This window comes from Hypanus sabinus, chromosome 27, assembly GCF_030144855.1.
Source record: "Hypanus sabinus isolate sHypSab1 chromosome 27, sHypSab1.hap1, whole genome shotgun sequence".
Taxonomy (NCBI): domain Eukaryota; kingdom Metazoa; phylum Chordata; class Chondrichthyes; order Myliobatiformes; family Dasyatidae; genus Hypanus; species Hypanus sabinus.
Window position 1 is genome coordinate 33,083,283 of NC_082732.1, and position 14,965 is coordinate 33,098,247.

General features: G+C 38.7%; 1 protein-coding gene across 4 annotated transcripts in view; it reads right to left on the bottom strand.

Annotated features, from left to right (window-relative positions):
* tp73 (tumor protein p73) overlaps positions 1-14,965 on the bottom strand; it is a 164,559-nt gene that overhangs the window by 128,044 nt on the left and 21,550 nt on the right. For all 4 annotated transcript variants that reach the window (XM_059952184.1, XM_059952182.1, XM_059952183.1 and 1 more), the window contains exons 2-3: positions 12,430-12,525; positions 9,121-9,259 (exon numbers count right to left, since the gene is read on the bottom strand). In XM_059952184.1, the coding sequence (XP_059808167.1) occupies positions 9,121-9,259; positions 12,430-12,488 (198 nt within the window). In that variant the 5' untranslated portion in view covers positions 12,489-12,525. The remainder of the gene's footprint in view (positions 1-9,120; positions 9,260-12,429; positions 12,526-14,965) is intronic.

The window sequence follows — 14,965 nt, forward strand, 5'->3', positions numbered from 1 at the left end:
TGAAGACACAGAAGCAGAATTCAGCCATCTGGCCATTGAATCTGCTCTGCCAATTGATCACACCTGATTTAATTTTCCTCTTAACCCTATTCTCCAGCCCTCTCCCTGTAACCTTTGAAATCTTCACTAAGTACCTATTAACCACTGCTTTAAATACATGCAATGAGTTAGCTTCCAATGATTTGGACACCAAGTATCAATGGAAGAATTAGGAGAGCTGATTAAATGTATAGTTGAAAGAAATTATTTCAAGCAACTTAAACAAGGATATTAAAAGAAGGGATGCCAGCAAGAAATAGCAGAATCTAGCGACAAGCCCTCTAAAGTCCTTCCAATAGATAGCGTAATGGAAAGAGAATTGGATGCCCAGGAAGTGCGCCTCAGATGGTCATAGTACAAAGGATAAGGAATACAGTACAAAGAAGGGCAACTTAGAACATGGAAGGGTCATTAGATGACGATGCAGATCTGGAATTTAATAGACATAAACACAATAGGATGTGCTGGCAAAGTCTTAACTCTAAATTAAGCAAACAATGAAGGCATAATGCACAACTTGACTATTGTAAATTGGAAAATATACATATAAAAAGTTAATATGTAGTTTGCATGTAATATATATAAGGAAAAAGAAAGCAGGAAGTATAGTCCAGCCCTACTTACCAAGAAGATAAAGGTATTATTAAATCAAAGAAAAAGCCTTATAAAGTTACCAACAAACAGCAAATTTAAGGACTATGCTTGTTATCAGAATTCAGCAAAGGAGGGCCAAAGTACTGATGAGGATGGGAAAGAAAAATAACTTAAAACATAAAAAAATCCCTTAAAACAACAAAAAGTCAGTAAGGAATTCTATATACTATATCGATAAAATATTAGTCTGTTAATGTAGGTCTCTTACAGACAAAGTCAACTCCAGATAAATTAACCTTTTGTTGAGTCTCTGTTCACAGAAAATCACTTGGGGCTACTGGAGTATTAAAGGCCTAAGTTAACAAGGAGCTCAAAGAAATTGGCATGTTTAAATAAAAATGAGTATTGGAAAAATTAGTTGGACTGAAAGGCATAAATCTGCAATCCCAGATGATCTGCATCCTAGGATTTTAAGGGTGCTGACTTCAGAGAGGGTAACTGCAGTAGCTGTGCATTTCCAAAAGTTTGTAATAGTTTCAATAGATATGAAGGAGGCAAATCTAACTCGACCGTTTAAGAAAGGCAAATGCTGGGTACTAAACACCAGTTCGTTGCTGGAAGTGTCAAAACTACTAGGTTTGGGCACACTCAACATTAACTTACTAAAGCAAAAATAACAGAACTGTTGAGTTTGTTTGAGGTTATAATATGCACAGTAAATAAGGGAAAAACAATGAATATGTTGTATTTGGATTTTCAGGCAGTCTTGAATTAAATGCTATATAAGAGGTTAATAAGGTAAATTTTCATACTATATTCTATCAGCCATATACTAAGCATATGGCTGACAGAATATAAAAATATGGTAAAAGTATGAGGCAATCCACTTGAATGGGATGAATATAGTAGAATAGAATGAGAATTGGTTATTACACAAAATGTAAAGAAAGAATAAACATAAACACAAGAGCTTCTGCAGATGCAGAAATCCACAGTAACACACAGAATGTTGAAGTAAGACAGCAGGTCAGGCAGCATCTATGGAAATCAATCAGCAATCGATGTTTCAGGTAGAGACCCTTCATCAGGGCTGCAAAGGAAGAGGGAAGATGCCAGAAGAAGATCGTTGGGAGAGGGGAAGGAGGAAAAGCTTGATGGTGATAGGTGATGTGGCTACGGTAGCAAGTCTGTGTAAGCACTTGAAGACTTGGAAGTCAGCAGAGATCACAGTAGGGAAGCAGTGAGCGAGTCTCACAGAACTCCCATCGCAGTAGGTTTAAACTTCTTCAGGGTAGGCACATAATGAATAAACATGTTTTTTTTTTAGCAAGCTGGGACAAATGGGTGCCATGGGTTTGCTACTGGAGAATTTGGATGAAGTGATCAAATTGTAATTGAACATGATCAACTTTGGTGAAGATACAGAGCTGACTGGCAGTATAGGCAATGAGGAAAATGCAGAGAAACTTCATGAGCATTTAGATAGGGTAAATGGATTAGAGAGCATATGGTTGATAGAATATAATGTGGAAAAATATGAGGCCATGCACTTTAATAGAAAAAGAATTAAAAAGTATGGTATTTAAATGATTAGTGAAAGGAACGTTCAAAAAGACATGAATGTCTTACACAAGTATCATTTCAAGTTATGAGCAAATGCATCAAGCAGTTAGGAAGGTTGTAAGAGGATTTGAGTATAAGATTAGAGATGTCTTGCTATAATTGTATAAGACTCTAGTGAGACTGTGTCTAGAATATTGTGTGCAGCACTAGTCTATCGAAAAATGATATACTTGCGATAGAGGGATACAACAAAGATGTGGGATCGATAGTTTGATAGACATTGATAGATTTTTAAACATTAATGGAATAAGGGGATATAGGGCTATTGCAATAAAGGGACACAACCATTTATTTTTAAAGAGTATGAATGGAATGGCTTAGTATGAATGGAATAGCTCACTACATCAAATAGTACAGTTGATTATCGGGGGAAACAGCAATCATCAACATATTTTATTGAATAGCCGAACAGGCACGAGGGCCCAAAAGACTTAATCTTGTTTCTGACTGTTATGTTCTTATGTCATCTGTCTTTATAGACTATGAGATATACATTGATATCAAATTTTAAGTAACAGACAGACAATATATTTTAAGTGGAAAAGATTAATGCTGTAACTGAATTTGTCTTGCCTGGCCAAAGGTTGGTCAGTGCCAATTGTACAGCCTCTCCTGTTGGATTAAATGCTTTCATTCAAAGCAAAAAGCAAAATCAAATTAAGTCTTAAGAACAAAGTATTCTGTATTTTATAACCAGTATTTTTAGAGAATTGTTTGTCCTGCGGCACCATCCAAAAGCAGTTTAACCTCTTCATTAAGCATTAAAAGCCCATTCAGTATTCAGCTGCCTTAGTTTCTGCCGCATATGGTGTAACTGATCTCTTAGCTGTCAGGCTTGGCTTGGTACATAATTAGTGAATCAAAAGATGCGTTGCTTCTGTTGTATTCGTCATTCTACCCTCCCCTAGGTCAAGGCTATTGGCACACACAGATTCCCTCCATTAAATGAGCTTTTGGTGGGAATAAGGAATCGAGGAGGGAAAAATTCCCATTTAGGAGGGAATCAGAGTTCAGTTAAAACAAATGAATGATTTTCATTTTATGCTTCTCAAGTGATATTATTGTTCAGTAATGCATAATGCAAAATAAAAAGGCACCACTGACAAAGATTTCCTCAAAGGTTGACAAAAAGCCCACTGACCAATCACTAAAACTTTCAGGAAAAATCCCCAGAATGTTACTTTCAGCTTTTCATTGATGAAAATTGTTATGACAATGGAAGTTTTATAAAAGTATATAAAATACTAAACAGGATGATGTAACATTTATATCTTCTACAGTTTTGCATATAGGTAGCTACAAATACTTCTGAGAAAATATGACAGAAAGAAAATTGTTATTTCAAATTACAGAGAGCTCTTCAAATCCTGTAATGTGCAGAATATCAGTTCTGCTACCAAAGTAACTACATAAATTACATGGCATGCAACTTCAGGATTTGATCAGTGACAAAGATTACTGACTAGAACTCCAATGTCAAGCAGGCTTTAGATGATCTGAGTAATGGGATTAACGCACGAAAAAGTGCACCCTAATGCTCTTGCTTTGTGAGATTTTAACTAGGCCAGTCTAAAAAAAAATCACTAAACAACTACCATCAACAGATCACTTGTAATACCAGAGGAAACAACACACTGGACCATTGCTACACCACCATCAAGAATGCCTATCGTGCTATTCCACACCCTCACTTCAGGAAGTCTGATCACCTAGTTGTATTTCTACTCCCTGAGTATAGGCAGAGACTGAAGACTACAGCACCAGCAGTGAGGACCAAGAAGGTATGGACAAGGGAAACACAAGAACACCTACAGGACTGCTCTGAATCAGTAAACTGTGTTCAGGTTTGCATCTTCGAACCTGGATGAGTATGTTGCAGTTGTTACCAACTTCATTAAAACATATGTGGATGAGTACATTCCCAAACCAAAAGCCACGGATGAATCAGGAGGTACGTCATCTACTGAAGGCTACATCTGTGGCATTCAAGTCTGGCAACCCAGACCTGTACCATAAGTCCAGGTACGATCTGCAGAGGGCAATTTCAAGGGGGAACAGACAATTTTGAATGAGGTTGGTGGTGACTTTGGATGCATGGCAACTCTGGCAGGGTCTGCAAGGCATTACTCCTTCTATGCACGCTTTGAAAGGGAGAACACAACTACAGCTGTGAAGATCCCTGCTGCACCTGATGACCCTGTGATCTCCGCCTCAGAGGCTGATGTTAGACTGTCTTTAAAAAGAGTGAACCCTCAAAAGGCGGAAGGTACCAATGGAGTACCTAGTAAGGCTTTGAAAACCTGTGTCAACCAACTAGCAGGTGTAATCAAGGACATTTTCAACCTCTCACTGCTATGAGCAGAAATTCCCACTTGCTTCAAAAAGGCAACAATTATACCAGTGACTAAGAAGAATAATGGGGGCTGCCTTGATGACTATCGCCTGGTAGTACTCACATCTACAGTTGTGAAATACTTTGGTCACGACTAGACTGAACTCCTGCCTCAGCAAGGACCTTGAACCATTGCAGTTTGCCTATCGCCACAATAGGCCAATGGCAGACTCAATCTCAGTGGCTCCCCACATGGCTTTAAACCACCTGGACAACACAAACACCTACATCAGGATGCTGTTCATCAACTATAGCTCAGCATTTAATACCATCATTCCCACAATCTTAATTGAGAAGTTGCAGAACCAGGGCCTCTGTACCTCCCTCTGCAATTGGATCCTTGACTTCCTAATCAGAATACCACATTCTGTGTGGATTGGTGATAACATATCCTCCTCGCGGACGATCAACACTGGCACACCTCAGGGGGGTGTGCATAGCCCACTGTTCTACTCCCTATATACACAAGACTGTGTGGCTAGGCATAGCTCAAATACCATCTATAAATTTGCTGACAATACAACCATTGTTGGTAGAATCTCAGGTGGTAATGAGAGGGCATACAGGAGTGAGATATGCCAACTAGTGGAGTGGTACCCCAGCAACAACCTGGCACTCAACATCAGTAAGACGAAAGAGCTTCAGGAAGCTTCCTGTGGACTTCAGGAAGGGTAAGATGAATGAACACATACCAATCTCATAGAGGGATCAGAAATGGAAAGAGTGAGCAGCTTCAAGCTCCTCTGTGTCAAGATCTCTGAGGACCTAACTTGGTCCCAACATATCGATGTGGTTATAAAGAAAGCAAGACAGTGGCTATACTTTATTAGGAGTTTGAAGAAATTTGGCATGTCAACAAATACACTCAAAAACTTCTATAATTGTACCATGCAGAGCATTCTGACAGGCTGCATCATTGTCTGGCATGGAGGGGCTACTGCACAGGACCAAAAGAAGCTGCAGAAGGTTGTAAATCTAGTCAGCTCCATCTTGGGTACTAGCCTACAAAGTACCCAGGACATCTTCAGGGAGCAGAGTCTCAAAAAGTCAGCATCCATTATTAAGGACCTTCAGCACCCAGGGCATGCCCTTTTTTCACTGTTATCATCAGGTAGGAGGTACAGAAGCCTGAAGGCACACATTCAGTGATTCAGGAACAGCTTCTCCCCTCTGCCATCTGATTCCAAAATGGACATTGAATCTTTGGAGACTAACTTGCTCTTTTTTAAAAATATACAGTACTTCTGTTTTTGCACATTTGCACATTTTAAAAAATCTATTCAATATATGTAATTGATTTACTTGTTTATTTATTATTATTATTTTTTATTTATTTATTTTTTTCTCTGCTAGATTATGTATTGCATTGAACTGCTGCTGCTAAGTTAATAAATTTCACGTCACATGCCAGTGATAATAAACCTGATTCTGGTTCTGGTGCACTCCAAGGAGAGGGCAAAAATGGCATGGATGCATTGGGAGCAATGATTATTTAGATCAGGGGTTCCCTACCTGGGGTCCCTGAACCCCTTGCTTAATGGTATTGGTCTATGGCAAAAATGGTTGGGAACCCCTGATTTAGATCATAGTCCAAGTACGTTAAAAAAATCATCTAACACCCAGTTCCTAGCACCTGGTTATAAAAGAGGGACCTTGCACTTTTACAAATTCCAAAATACACCAGAGAGTCCTACTCTCTCAAGTCAGAGAGGTAGGATGCACACTCCAATGAGGGGGAGAAGTGAGGGTAGGTGATGTGCATCAGGCACTTGATAGTCAGTATTGGCAGCACTCCAGTCTTATTGAGTGTGTTGTGATGAAGAACATAATAAATATAAGTACATGAAATAGTGTATACTGTAAATATATTGATTGTATGTCCATAAAGTGATGTTAGATACAGGAGTGCCTATATATAAGATGACTCTGACAAGAAATGATATAGTAGTGGTCGGGTGGGTTGGTGGGTGAATGTGTTAATGCTTGGGGAAAGTAACTGTTTTTGAGTCTGGTGGTGCTGGCATAGATACTGTGTAGCTTCCCCCTGATGGGAATGGGACAAACACTCCATAGGCAGGGTAGGTGGGATCCTTCACGATATTGCTGGCTTTTTTTCCAGCATCTTTCTGTACATATGCCCTTGATCATGGGTAGGCTGGTGCTGGGTGATGCATTGGGCAGTTCTGTCTATCTGTTGTAGAGTCCTCCTGTCCACTGCAGTGCAGTTTCTGTACCAGGCTGTGATGCAGCACATTAGGATGCTCCCTCCTGGACATCTGTAGAAGAATGTGAGCATAGGTAGGCATAGTCCAGGTGTCTTCAACTTCCATAGAAAGTAAAAGGTGTTAGTGAGCTTTCTTCATTGAGTAAGATGTGTCCTGGGATCATCAGAGATTGAGTGTGATGTGCACGCCCAGGAGTTTTCCTTTGCTGTGCTGTCTAAGTAAAGAGAGGTGTGAGTGATGCAAGTTCTCCTGAAGTCAATAATAATCTCGCATGTCCTGTTGACATTGAGGAAAGGATACTTGACTGGCACCAGACCTTGAGCTCTTCCACCTCCTCTCTGTAGACTGTCTCGTCATTGTTAGTGATGGGCCATACCATTGCTTAGTATGGGAACTGACTGCAAGAAACTGCAGAGGGTTGTAGATACACCTTCGCATCATGGAACCAGTCTCCTCTCCATGGACTCTATACTCCTCAATGCCTCAGTAAAAAGGTCAGCATAATCAAAAATTCCACCCAGCCCAGATATTCTCTCTTCTCACCTCTCCCATTGCAAAGAAGAAACAGAAGCCTAAAAATGTGTATCACCAAGCTCAAGAACAACTTGTATCCCACTGTTATCAGAATTGTGAACAGGCCTCTTAAACTTTTAAGATGGACTCTTGACCTCACAATCTATCTCATTACGAACATTGCACTTTATGGTTCACTTCTACACTTCTTACCTTACTCTAGTTCAATACGCTGTGTCATGACTTGATCTGTATAAATAGTACGGAAGAAAAACTTTTCACTGTATTCTGGTAGATGTGACAATAATAAATCAATATCAATAATAAGCAGATCAGACATTAAACGTAGGCCAGGGAATGCCCTTCTAGGTGTGTACTTGGGAGTTAAGAATCATGTGAACTCCTTGTTCATATATTTTATGTATCAAAACCTAGTCTGCATTGAAAGTCTAATGGTATTGAAGAAAAATGATGAATCCTTTACAACTTCCTGGTTGTATAGAACCCAAAGACAGCATCAGTCAAAATCTCTGATACCGATATTAACAAACAGGACAGATAGTCTCCAGCACCTTTCTGTGTGTATCCCTGAGATTCCATTCTCTTTGCAATGCCATAACTTGCAGCAACTTCTATTTAGTCTCACGAGCCAGCCTAACATCTGGCCTGTTATTCAATCATCTGATGGAGTGTACAACCAGAAAATCCTCATAAACTTCACCTACGACAAAATATCATCTGGCAAAAACTGTCCTTTAGAACTTCAAATGCTGTTTGTACTGCAAGATGATCTTTGAGAATATCATTTGAAGCATTTTTGGTAAAAGCTGAACAAAATAGATGGCAGCAACCTTTTTCTTTTGTGAAATATATGCAGATATTGAACAGCTTTAGAAAATGGATCTAGGAGATGGTGCCACATCTTTAGATCAATTCAAGATTTGATCACTTGCACCTGCATTTTTCTCTACATTCAAGAAGTTGTGGGAAATACGAAGATGTTTACTGTGATAAAATAAATAAAAGCCCTGCAGCTAGAGTTTCACCAGAATTTATCATACTTTATAATGTTGTACAAAATGACTGATGGTCAATTGGCAGGTGGGAGACGGGGTGTTAGATCTGGTAGTCAGGAGAAAGATTGATGGTAAGGGATTGAAGGCATTATCATGAAGGGGAAGAAGTGTTGTGGTGGCTATGGGATAGGACTGGTAGTCATGAGAAAGGCTGCAACTGATGTCCAAAAAAATGTTAAAGAGTAGGTTTCATAATCAGGAGCAAAGTTGGTGGGTACAAAAAGACAGAGGTTGTTGGGTTGGTAGATGTTGGGCTAAAGTAGTGAAATTTGTGTAGCTTGTTCCTCTACAGGAGTTTTTAACCTTTTTTTATGCCATGGACCAATACCTTTAAGGGGTCCATGAACCCTAGGTTGGGAACCTCTGCTCTATATCATCCACATTTTAGATATTTCAAACCAATTTATGAATTGTCAATTCTTTTATCCAAAATAATATTGCTTACTCTTCTTGAGATACATCACAACATTGTAAATGCCTAACAATGAATATCTTGTCTTTACAACAGAGGAAATGGTTTGATTTTCAGTATCAGCCAGCTGGCATACTACAATCCAAAATTATGACAGTTACACTCCACAATACAAAATTTTTGATCATTATTCCATTACTAATCCACACGAAATGAAGTAAAGTGAGATAGCTTAACCAAACTCACCATCACAGATTCATTCATGTCCCTCATCTGAAACACATCCATGCAAACCTCAGTTCGATTTTGTGACAGGTTTGGCACAGCCTCATTGCTGCTGGAGAGGTTGGTTTGTGGGATATCAAAGTACGTACTGTCTGGTTCTCTGAAACAAATAATTTCCATAGCTCACCAAAAGCATTTCAATGGAATCAATCACAATTTCAGATATGCCAACTCTATTTCTTCATTATTTGGTGAGAAGTATGTAAAGAGCTGTTTTAATTGTAAGGATGTAAGAGATTTTTGCAGAAAAAGACTTTTCCATGCTATTTCTCTGAATGCTTGGAAATCCAATTTCTTTAGGTCCAGGCACTTGACGTTGGTCAGGTATGGGACGAGAAATCAACAATTCCCTTATTGGCATGCACAATGCATCTCATTCTCAATCTCAGAATCCTACCACTTCACTTTAATGGCAGTTCTGATTTTCTACAATTAGCGGTTTCCATGCCTGAAATTTCCATTTATATTAGTAATGTGATTTGATTCCCAGTGTAGAACTACATCCAGTCACTGATATTAGGCAGGGGACATTTCCATTTCATTAGTTTGCACTGAATTATGAACAAAATTCTTGTGGGGGATATAGTAATATTAGTAAAGATTTTGGTGTTTGTGCAAGAGCCTGGCTTTCTATGGATAGTTGTACTGTAGAGAAAATTGTCCCAGATGATTTTTTAAGTAAATGATACACATAATTTATTCTATTATGTCATAACATGCAAAAGGCAACTTTCTAGTCAATACATTTTATTTTCTATCATGCTTCCCATTTAAAAATTAAGATCAATTTTGGCAGAAATGCAATGCCATTTCATCCCTTTGAAACAGTGAGTGAATGAGGACAATTCCCTTGACAAAAGAAGGAGACAGCCTTTGGTTTCCTGATTCAAAATCAAGATACTTGAATCAGACTAAAATTTGGAGACATAATAATTCATGACACATCTCAATGGGAATGGTACAGTGGGTAGAGTTGATACCTCACAGTTCCAGTAACCAGGGTTCAGATTTAACTCCTGTTGCTGTTTTTGTGGAATTTTCATGTTTACTCATAACTGCATTGGTTTCCTCTGGGTGCTCCACCTTCACACATCCCAAAGTGTGTTGGTAGGTTAATTTGCTACTATATTATCGTTGGATGGTAGGAGAATTATGGAGAGATAATGGACGTGTGAAAGGTCTCATTTTGTTCCATTACTGTTGAGACCCATTATCACCAATTTCTGACTTCAGCAGAAAGGAGCTCCTAGCTGACTAAAGAAGATGGGGCCTAAGTAGTGAGCATCCTGTGGGGCTGTTTATTGTAAACCACTCTCCTTGGCCATTAGTCACTTTCCTTCACTCTTTCTCCTCTAATATCTCTCTCACCCTATTTGTCCCCCCAACTCTGATAGAGTTTTCATTTTTACTGCTATTTTAAACCAAAGCTGCCTATCCCGCAATCATGGTTTCTTTGTATTTTCCACAATAAGTTACTGAATCAATTCTCAAATTCTCCCTTCATGTAGGTACCCAATTCATATTTCAAGTTCAAGTTTAATTGTCATTCAACCATACACATAAATATAGTGAGATGAAACAGCATTCCTCTGGGGCCAAGGTGCAAAACATAGAACTACAATCACACACAGTACGGAATCCAGCGACACACAGCTAGCTCTGATGTCTCCTTCCTCAGTGGCCGTAACAGGCGATCCTAAAGCATAGATGAGGCCTAGTCTGTGCCACAACCGAGGCCACACAGTGCCCCCAGCATCGGTTTCACCAATAAACCAATGAATTGGACTCACGGTATTCTATATTACCCATGTCTAACAGGGTCTTGCAATCACAACAAAAACATCCAAGATAATCACCCGATTAATTGGACTTGCACTACTTTCACGTGCTGCTGATACCTTCAACCCTGGGTAAAGCAGGGAATTTGGTGCGCAACAATTCCAGCTCCATTCCTATCCAGCTAGTGGGATAAACCTGTAGTACTTAATGTCCTTGATAACCAGCAGTGTCTTGTGATCATGAAAAGAGCGTAAAGGACAAACAATTATACCTTTGGTTGGACCCAGAGAGGCACTGTGTCTGAGCGCATCACCATCTCACCAGAATAATCAGATTTATGATCACCCCTATCAACTTTGTAACCCCATCTGTTCTCACTGTTCCTAATGTCTCATCACAATAAAGTCCTAAGTTGACCTTTACCCATATTGGTCTCCCATCTCACAACTCTACCTCAACTGAGCCACCAGTAGAAAGCAAACTTCAAACAGGAATTCTAAGCCTCCACTGCTAGACCTTTGGTCCTTTATTCACCAAGACAATATATTCAATCATAAATCTGCTCAACCACTACACCCTCACCTCCACCTTTGATGGCTGAGTTTACATTAAAACTATTACTGATCAGAACCTAGAATGTTGACCCTATTCTATTAACTCCAAACAATATAAACTTCAGTAGATAAGTTGAACAGGTCATCTGCTTTCAGTGCTTGATCAAGCTAGACAACATAAAGAGTTAATGTTACCTGCACAAACTGCTCACCATTCCAAAATAATCCCCAAAATAAATCTTTTATCGACCACAATCCACTTTCTTATATCCCTGCTCCCACTAGCTCATTATCCCAACTAGTACAAAAAGCTCATTGATCTTTCTGTCACTATGTCTGAGATCATCTGCCTCTGTTGTTTCCTTGCCTCAGTTACCTCTTCTTCCCTAGTTATTTCCTCAGTTTCTTTTTTTTTTATAAACATGCTAATTTTCAGAACCTGGCCATCACCAGGACTATGACCATTGATATTGTGATGGTGATCTGCCTTCTTGAACTGCTGCAGTGCTTCTGGTGAAGGTACTTCCATAGTGCTGTTGGGACAAAGGCCTCCCTGAGTTCATCTTGTCTATAACGGTCAATGCCTGCTCCCTTGACAGCCTCACCAAACTGCTAACCATTCAACAAACTTTCTTGTTCCACTTGTAAATTTTGAACTGTTTTTACCCTCCAGGTATGCACTCCTTTTCTTTCTATCTGTCCTCAGTGCACCTCTCCAGAAGAAACCAACTCTTGACCCTCCATCCTTGCAAATCACTGTTCACTTTCAATCTTCTTTTCCTCTTTAAAGTCCTTAAATATGCTTTCCAACAAAAGCATCTTCAAGGATGGCTAAGATTTTGCAGCAAATAAGTACTAATATTGTACAAAAGGACCAATGCTTTACTGTTTTTGATTCTATCTTATAATTACAAAAACAAAACAATTGCACACTTACAAACTACTCCAGAGATGTTCAAATGTAGGACCTTCATCTGCTGGGGAAGACTGAGCCATCTTGGATATAGGATGGTCCAGTGATGGGTAAAGAACCCTGCAACCAAGAAAAACATACATTTATAAACACAATCATAAATTGCTAGAACTGTTTTTGATTTAATTTTGATTGCACTTGTATTCAGTTATCCAAAAGAAGTTTAATAATTGTTAAAAAATATTGATGGTACAACAATTCATGCTACACCCAGTTCAAGATTCAAAATCCCTCCATATACCTATTCAGTTTTATGTTAAATTCTGTAGTCTTTGTTTCTCTTACTTTGTTTAATGGATCAATCCATTCCTACATCATTGGCTAATCTTTCAAGTCCTCTAAATCTAACATTTTAGAAATTAACAGTTTGATTGAAACTGTGGGAAAAAAACCTAAATCACTGTTCTTCCATATGCACCAGTACAGGAGCAATAATATTCATGTCAACATGACACATATCAATTCAGAAAGCCATAATAATGCATGTACTCAGTTAGGCACATATCAATGTATTAATAGCAAGAGGTACATTAATCTACTGGCATATTAAGCTTAACTCAGCTGGCAAAACAAAAGCAGGTAACAGAGCTTCAAATACCAATGTGGTAAGGTCAACCTTCTCTAATACTGGACCTGTACTATTACTGGTAGATCCCCCTGGTAGTCCCAGTGCCAACAAAAAAACACTTGAACAGCTCACTTAGGCTATGGACAGGCTCAAATTGATAAGGAGGTTTGCAAACAGAATATCCTCATCCCAAATTTTCCTATCCTTTGCTGGCATTCTCATGTTCTTGTACATAGTAGTACCACATGTTCAACAAAGGTAATGCTAAGTAAATCAATTGTCCTTAATGAGTTAATTATAATGCAAACACACCGAATTATTTTCAGCTAACTAACTAAAGTTGAACATGTGTTAACTGCAGTTGATGAACATGTCCATGGCACATCAAGACCAAAGCTGTATTCTCCACCCTTCTTCTAGAACACACAAATTAAAATGATTTAATCACTGAAACAGATGAAAACAAAGAGCTCAATTGTTAATCACACTAAGGATTTTTTTCCTCAATTGTTAGTTTGCACTCAGAAACAAGCACTTTGTTTTTGTCTGATACACTACAGGTCTGATTCTTAGTGAGCTTAGTTGGGGTGGTAGTAATCAACTATTAGTTTATCTCCATGTCAGGGGTTCTAACCCTTTATCCCAACCCAACAACCTTAATGAAAGTGTATTTGTGTGGATAATGGGGATTGCGGAGATGGGTATGAATACGATGACTGTTCTGTCACAGACAATCAATTAGTACAGGCTAACTAAAGAGGCCTCGTCAATTAATTGAGTACACAAAGCAAATGTACTCTTGGAACTGCACTACAATGTGGTTCAGTGCCCTCAGGAAGAACAAATAGATGGAGCAAAGGAATGTGGTTACGCCTTAATGGAAGCCTATAAATAGTAGCTGATCAAATTAACAGACACTAAGATAAGTTATGAGAAATTAGATATCTAATTTTAATCAGTGCATAAACTACAAAATTCCTTAGCACTAATATGGAAAGAAAATACCATCACTGACCCAGGTAATAGGATGAATCTACTCCAAAATCACGCCTACATTAAAAAAGACACCTACTGTTTTTGAACGGAAGCTAAATCTCACTCAGGAAGCATGAGTTAAACAGTCATCTATGCTAATTTGTAGCTCTTCTTTACATGTTGTTTCTGCAAGTGACCTTTTTTGGAAATACATGATTGTAGGATCATGTTGTATATGGAAAAAGAAGTAGCTATCATGGAGCGAAGCCTCCAAGAATTGCAGGAACTAAACTAAAAAGGTGTTGCAATAGATTAAAGGGAATTTGATGATCATGAAGACACTGCTGCCAAATGTTAAGTTGTAGGTGAAAACCTACATTTCTCCAAATGGACGACTGTAGAGATACAAGGGTGACAAAGATAGTTTTTCCAAAGGGAAGGAGAATCAGGAAGCTGGACTACAAGTGCCATTTGTGTTTAAGTGCTCCAAAGATTTGAAAAGAAAGAAAGACCTGCATTTGAAAAGCATCATAACATATTTTGGAGGCATCATAAAATGTAGAGCAATAATTGTTAACATCCAGTCAGCAGAATCCTACAAATAACACTGAGATAATTAATTACCTTTGCTAACTTTAAAATGATTTTGGTTTAAAGAAAGTGTTTATTAAGTCTCTGGAAGATTTACTTACTCTTCTTTGAATAATGGCATGGAATCTTTACATCAGATGAAGTTTAATATTATATACAAGGGGGCATTTACTCTGAAAATGCTGCATTATGTCACCAATGCACTGGGAAGCTGACCACATTTAAGGCCAAAAGTAGGCTCAAACCTACAAGGTCACAGCAAAAGAGCTTTAGATCAGGGTTTCTCAACCAGGGGTCCATGGACCCCTTGTTTAATGATTTTGGTCTATGGCATGAAAAAGGTTGGGATTTCCTGCTTTAGATTGA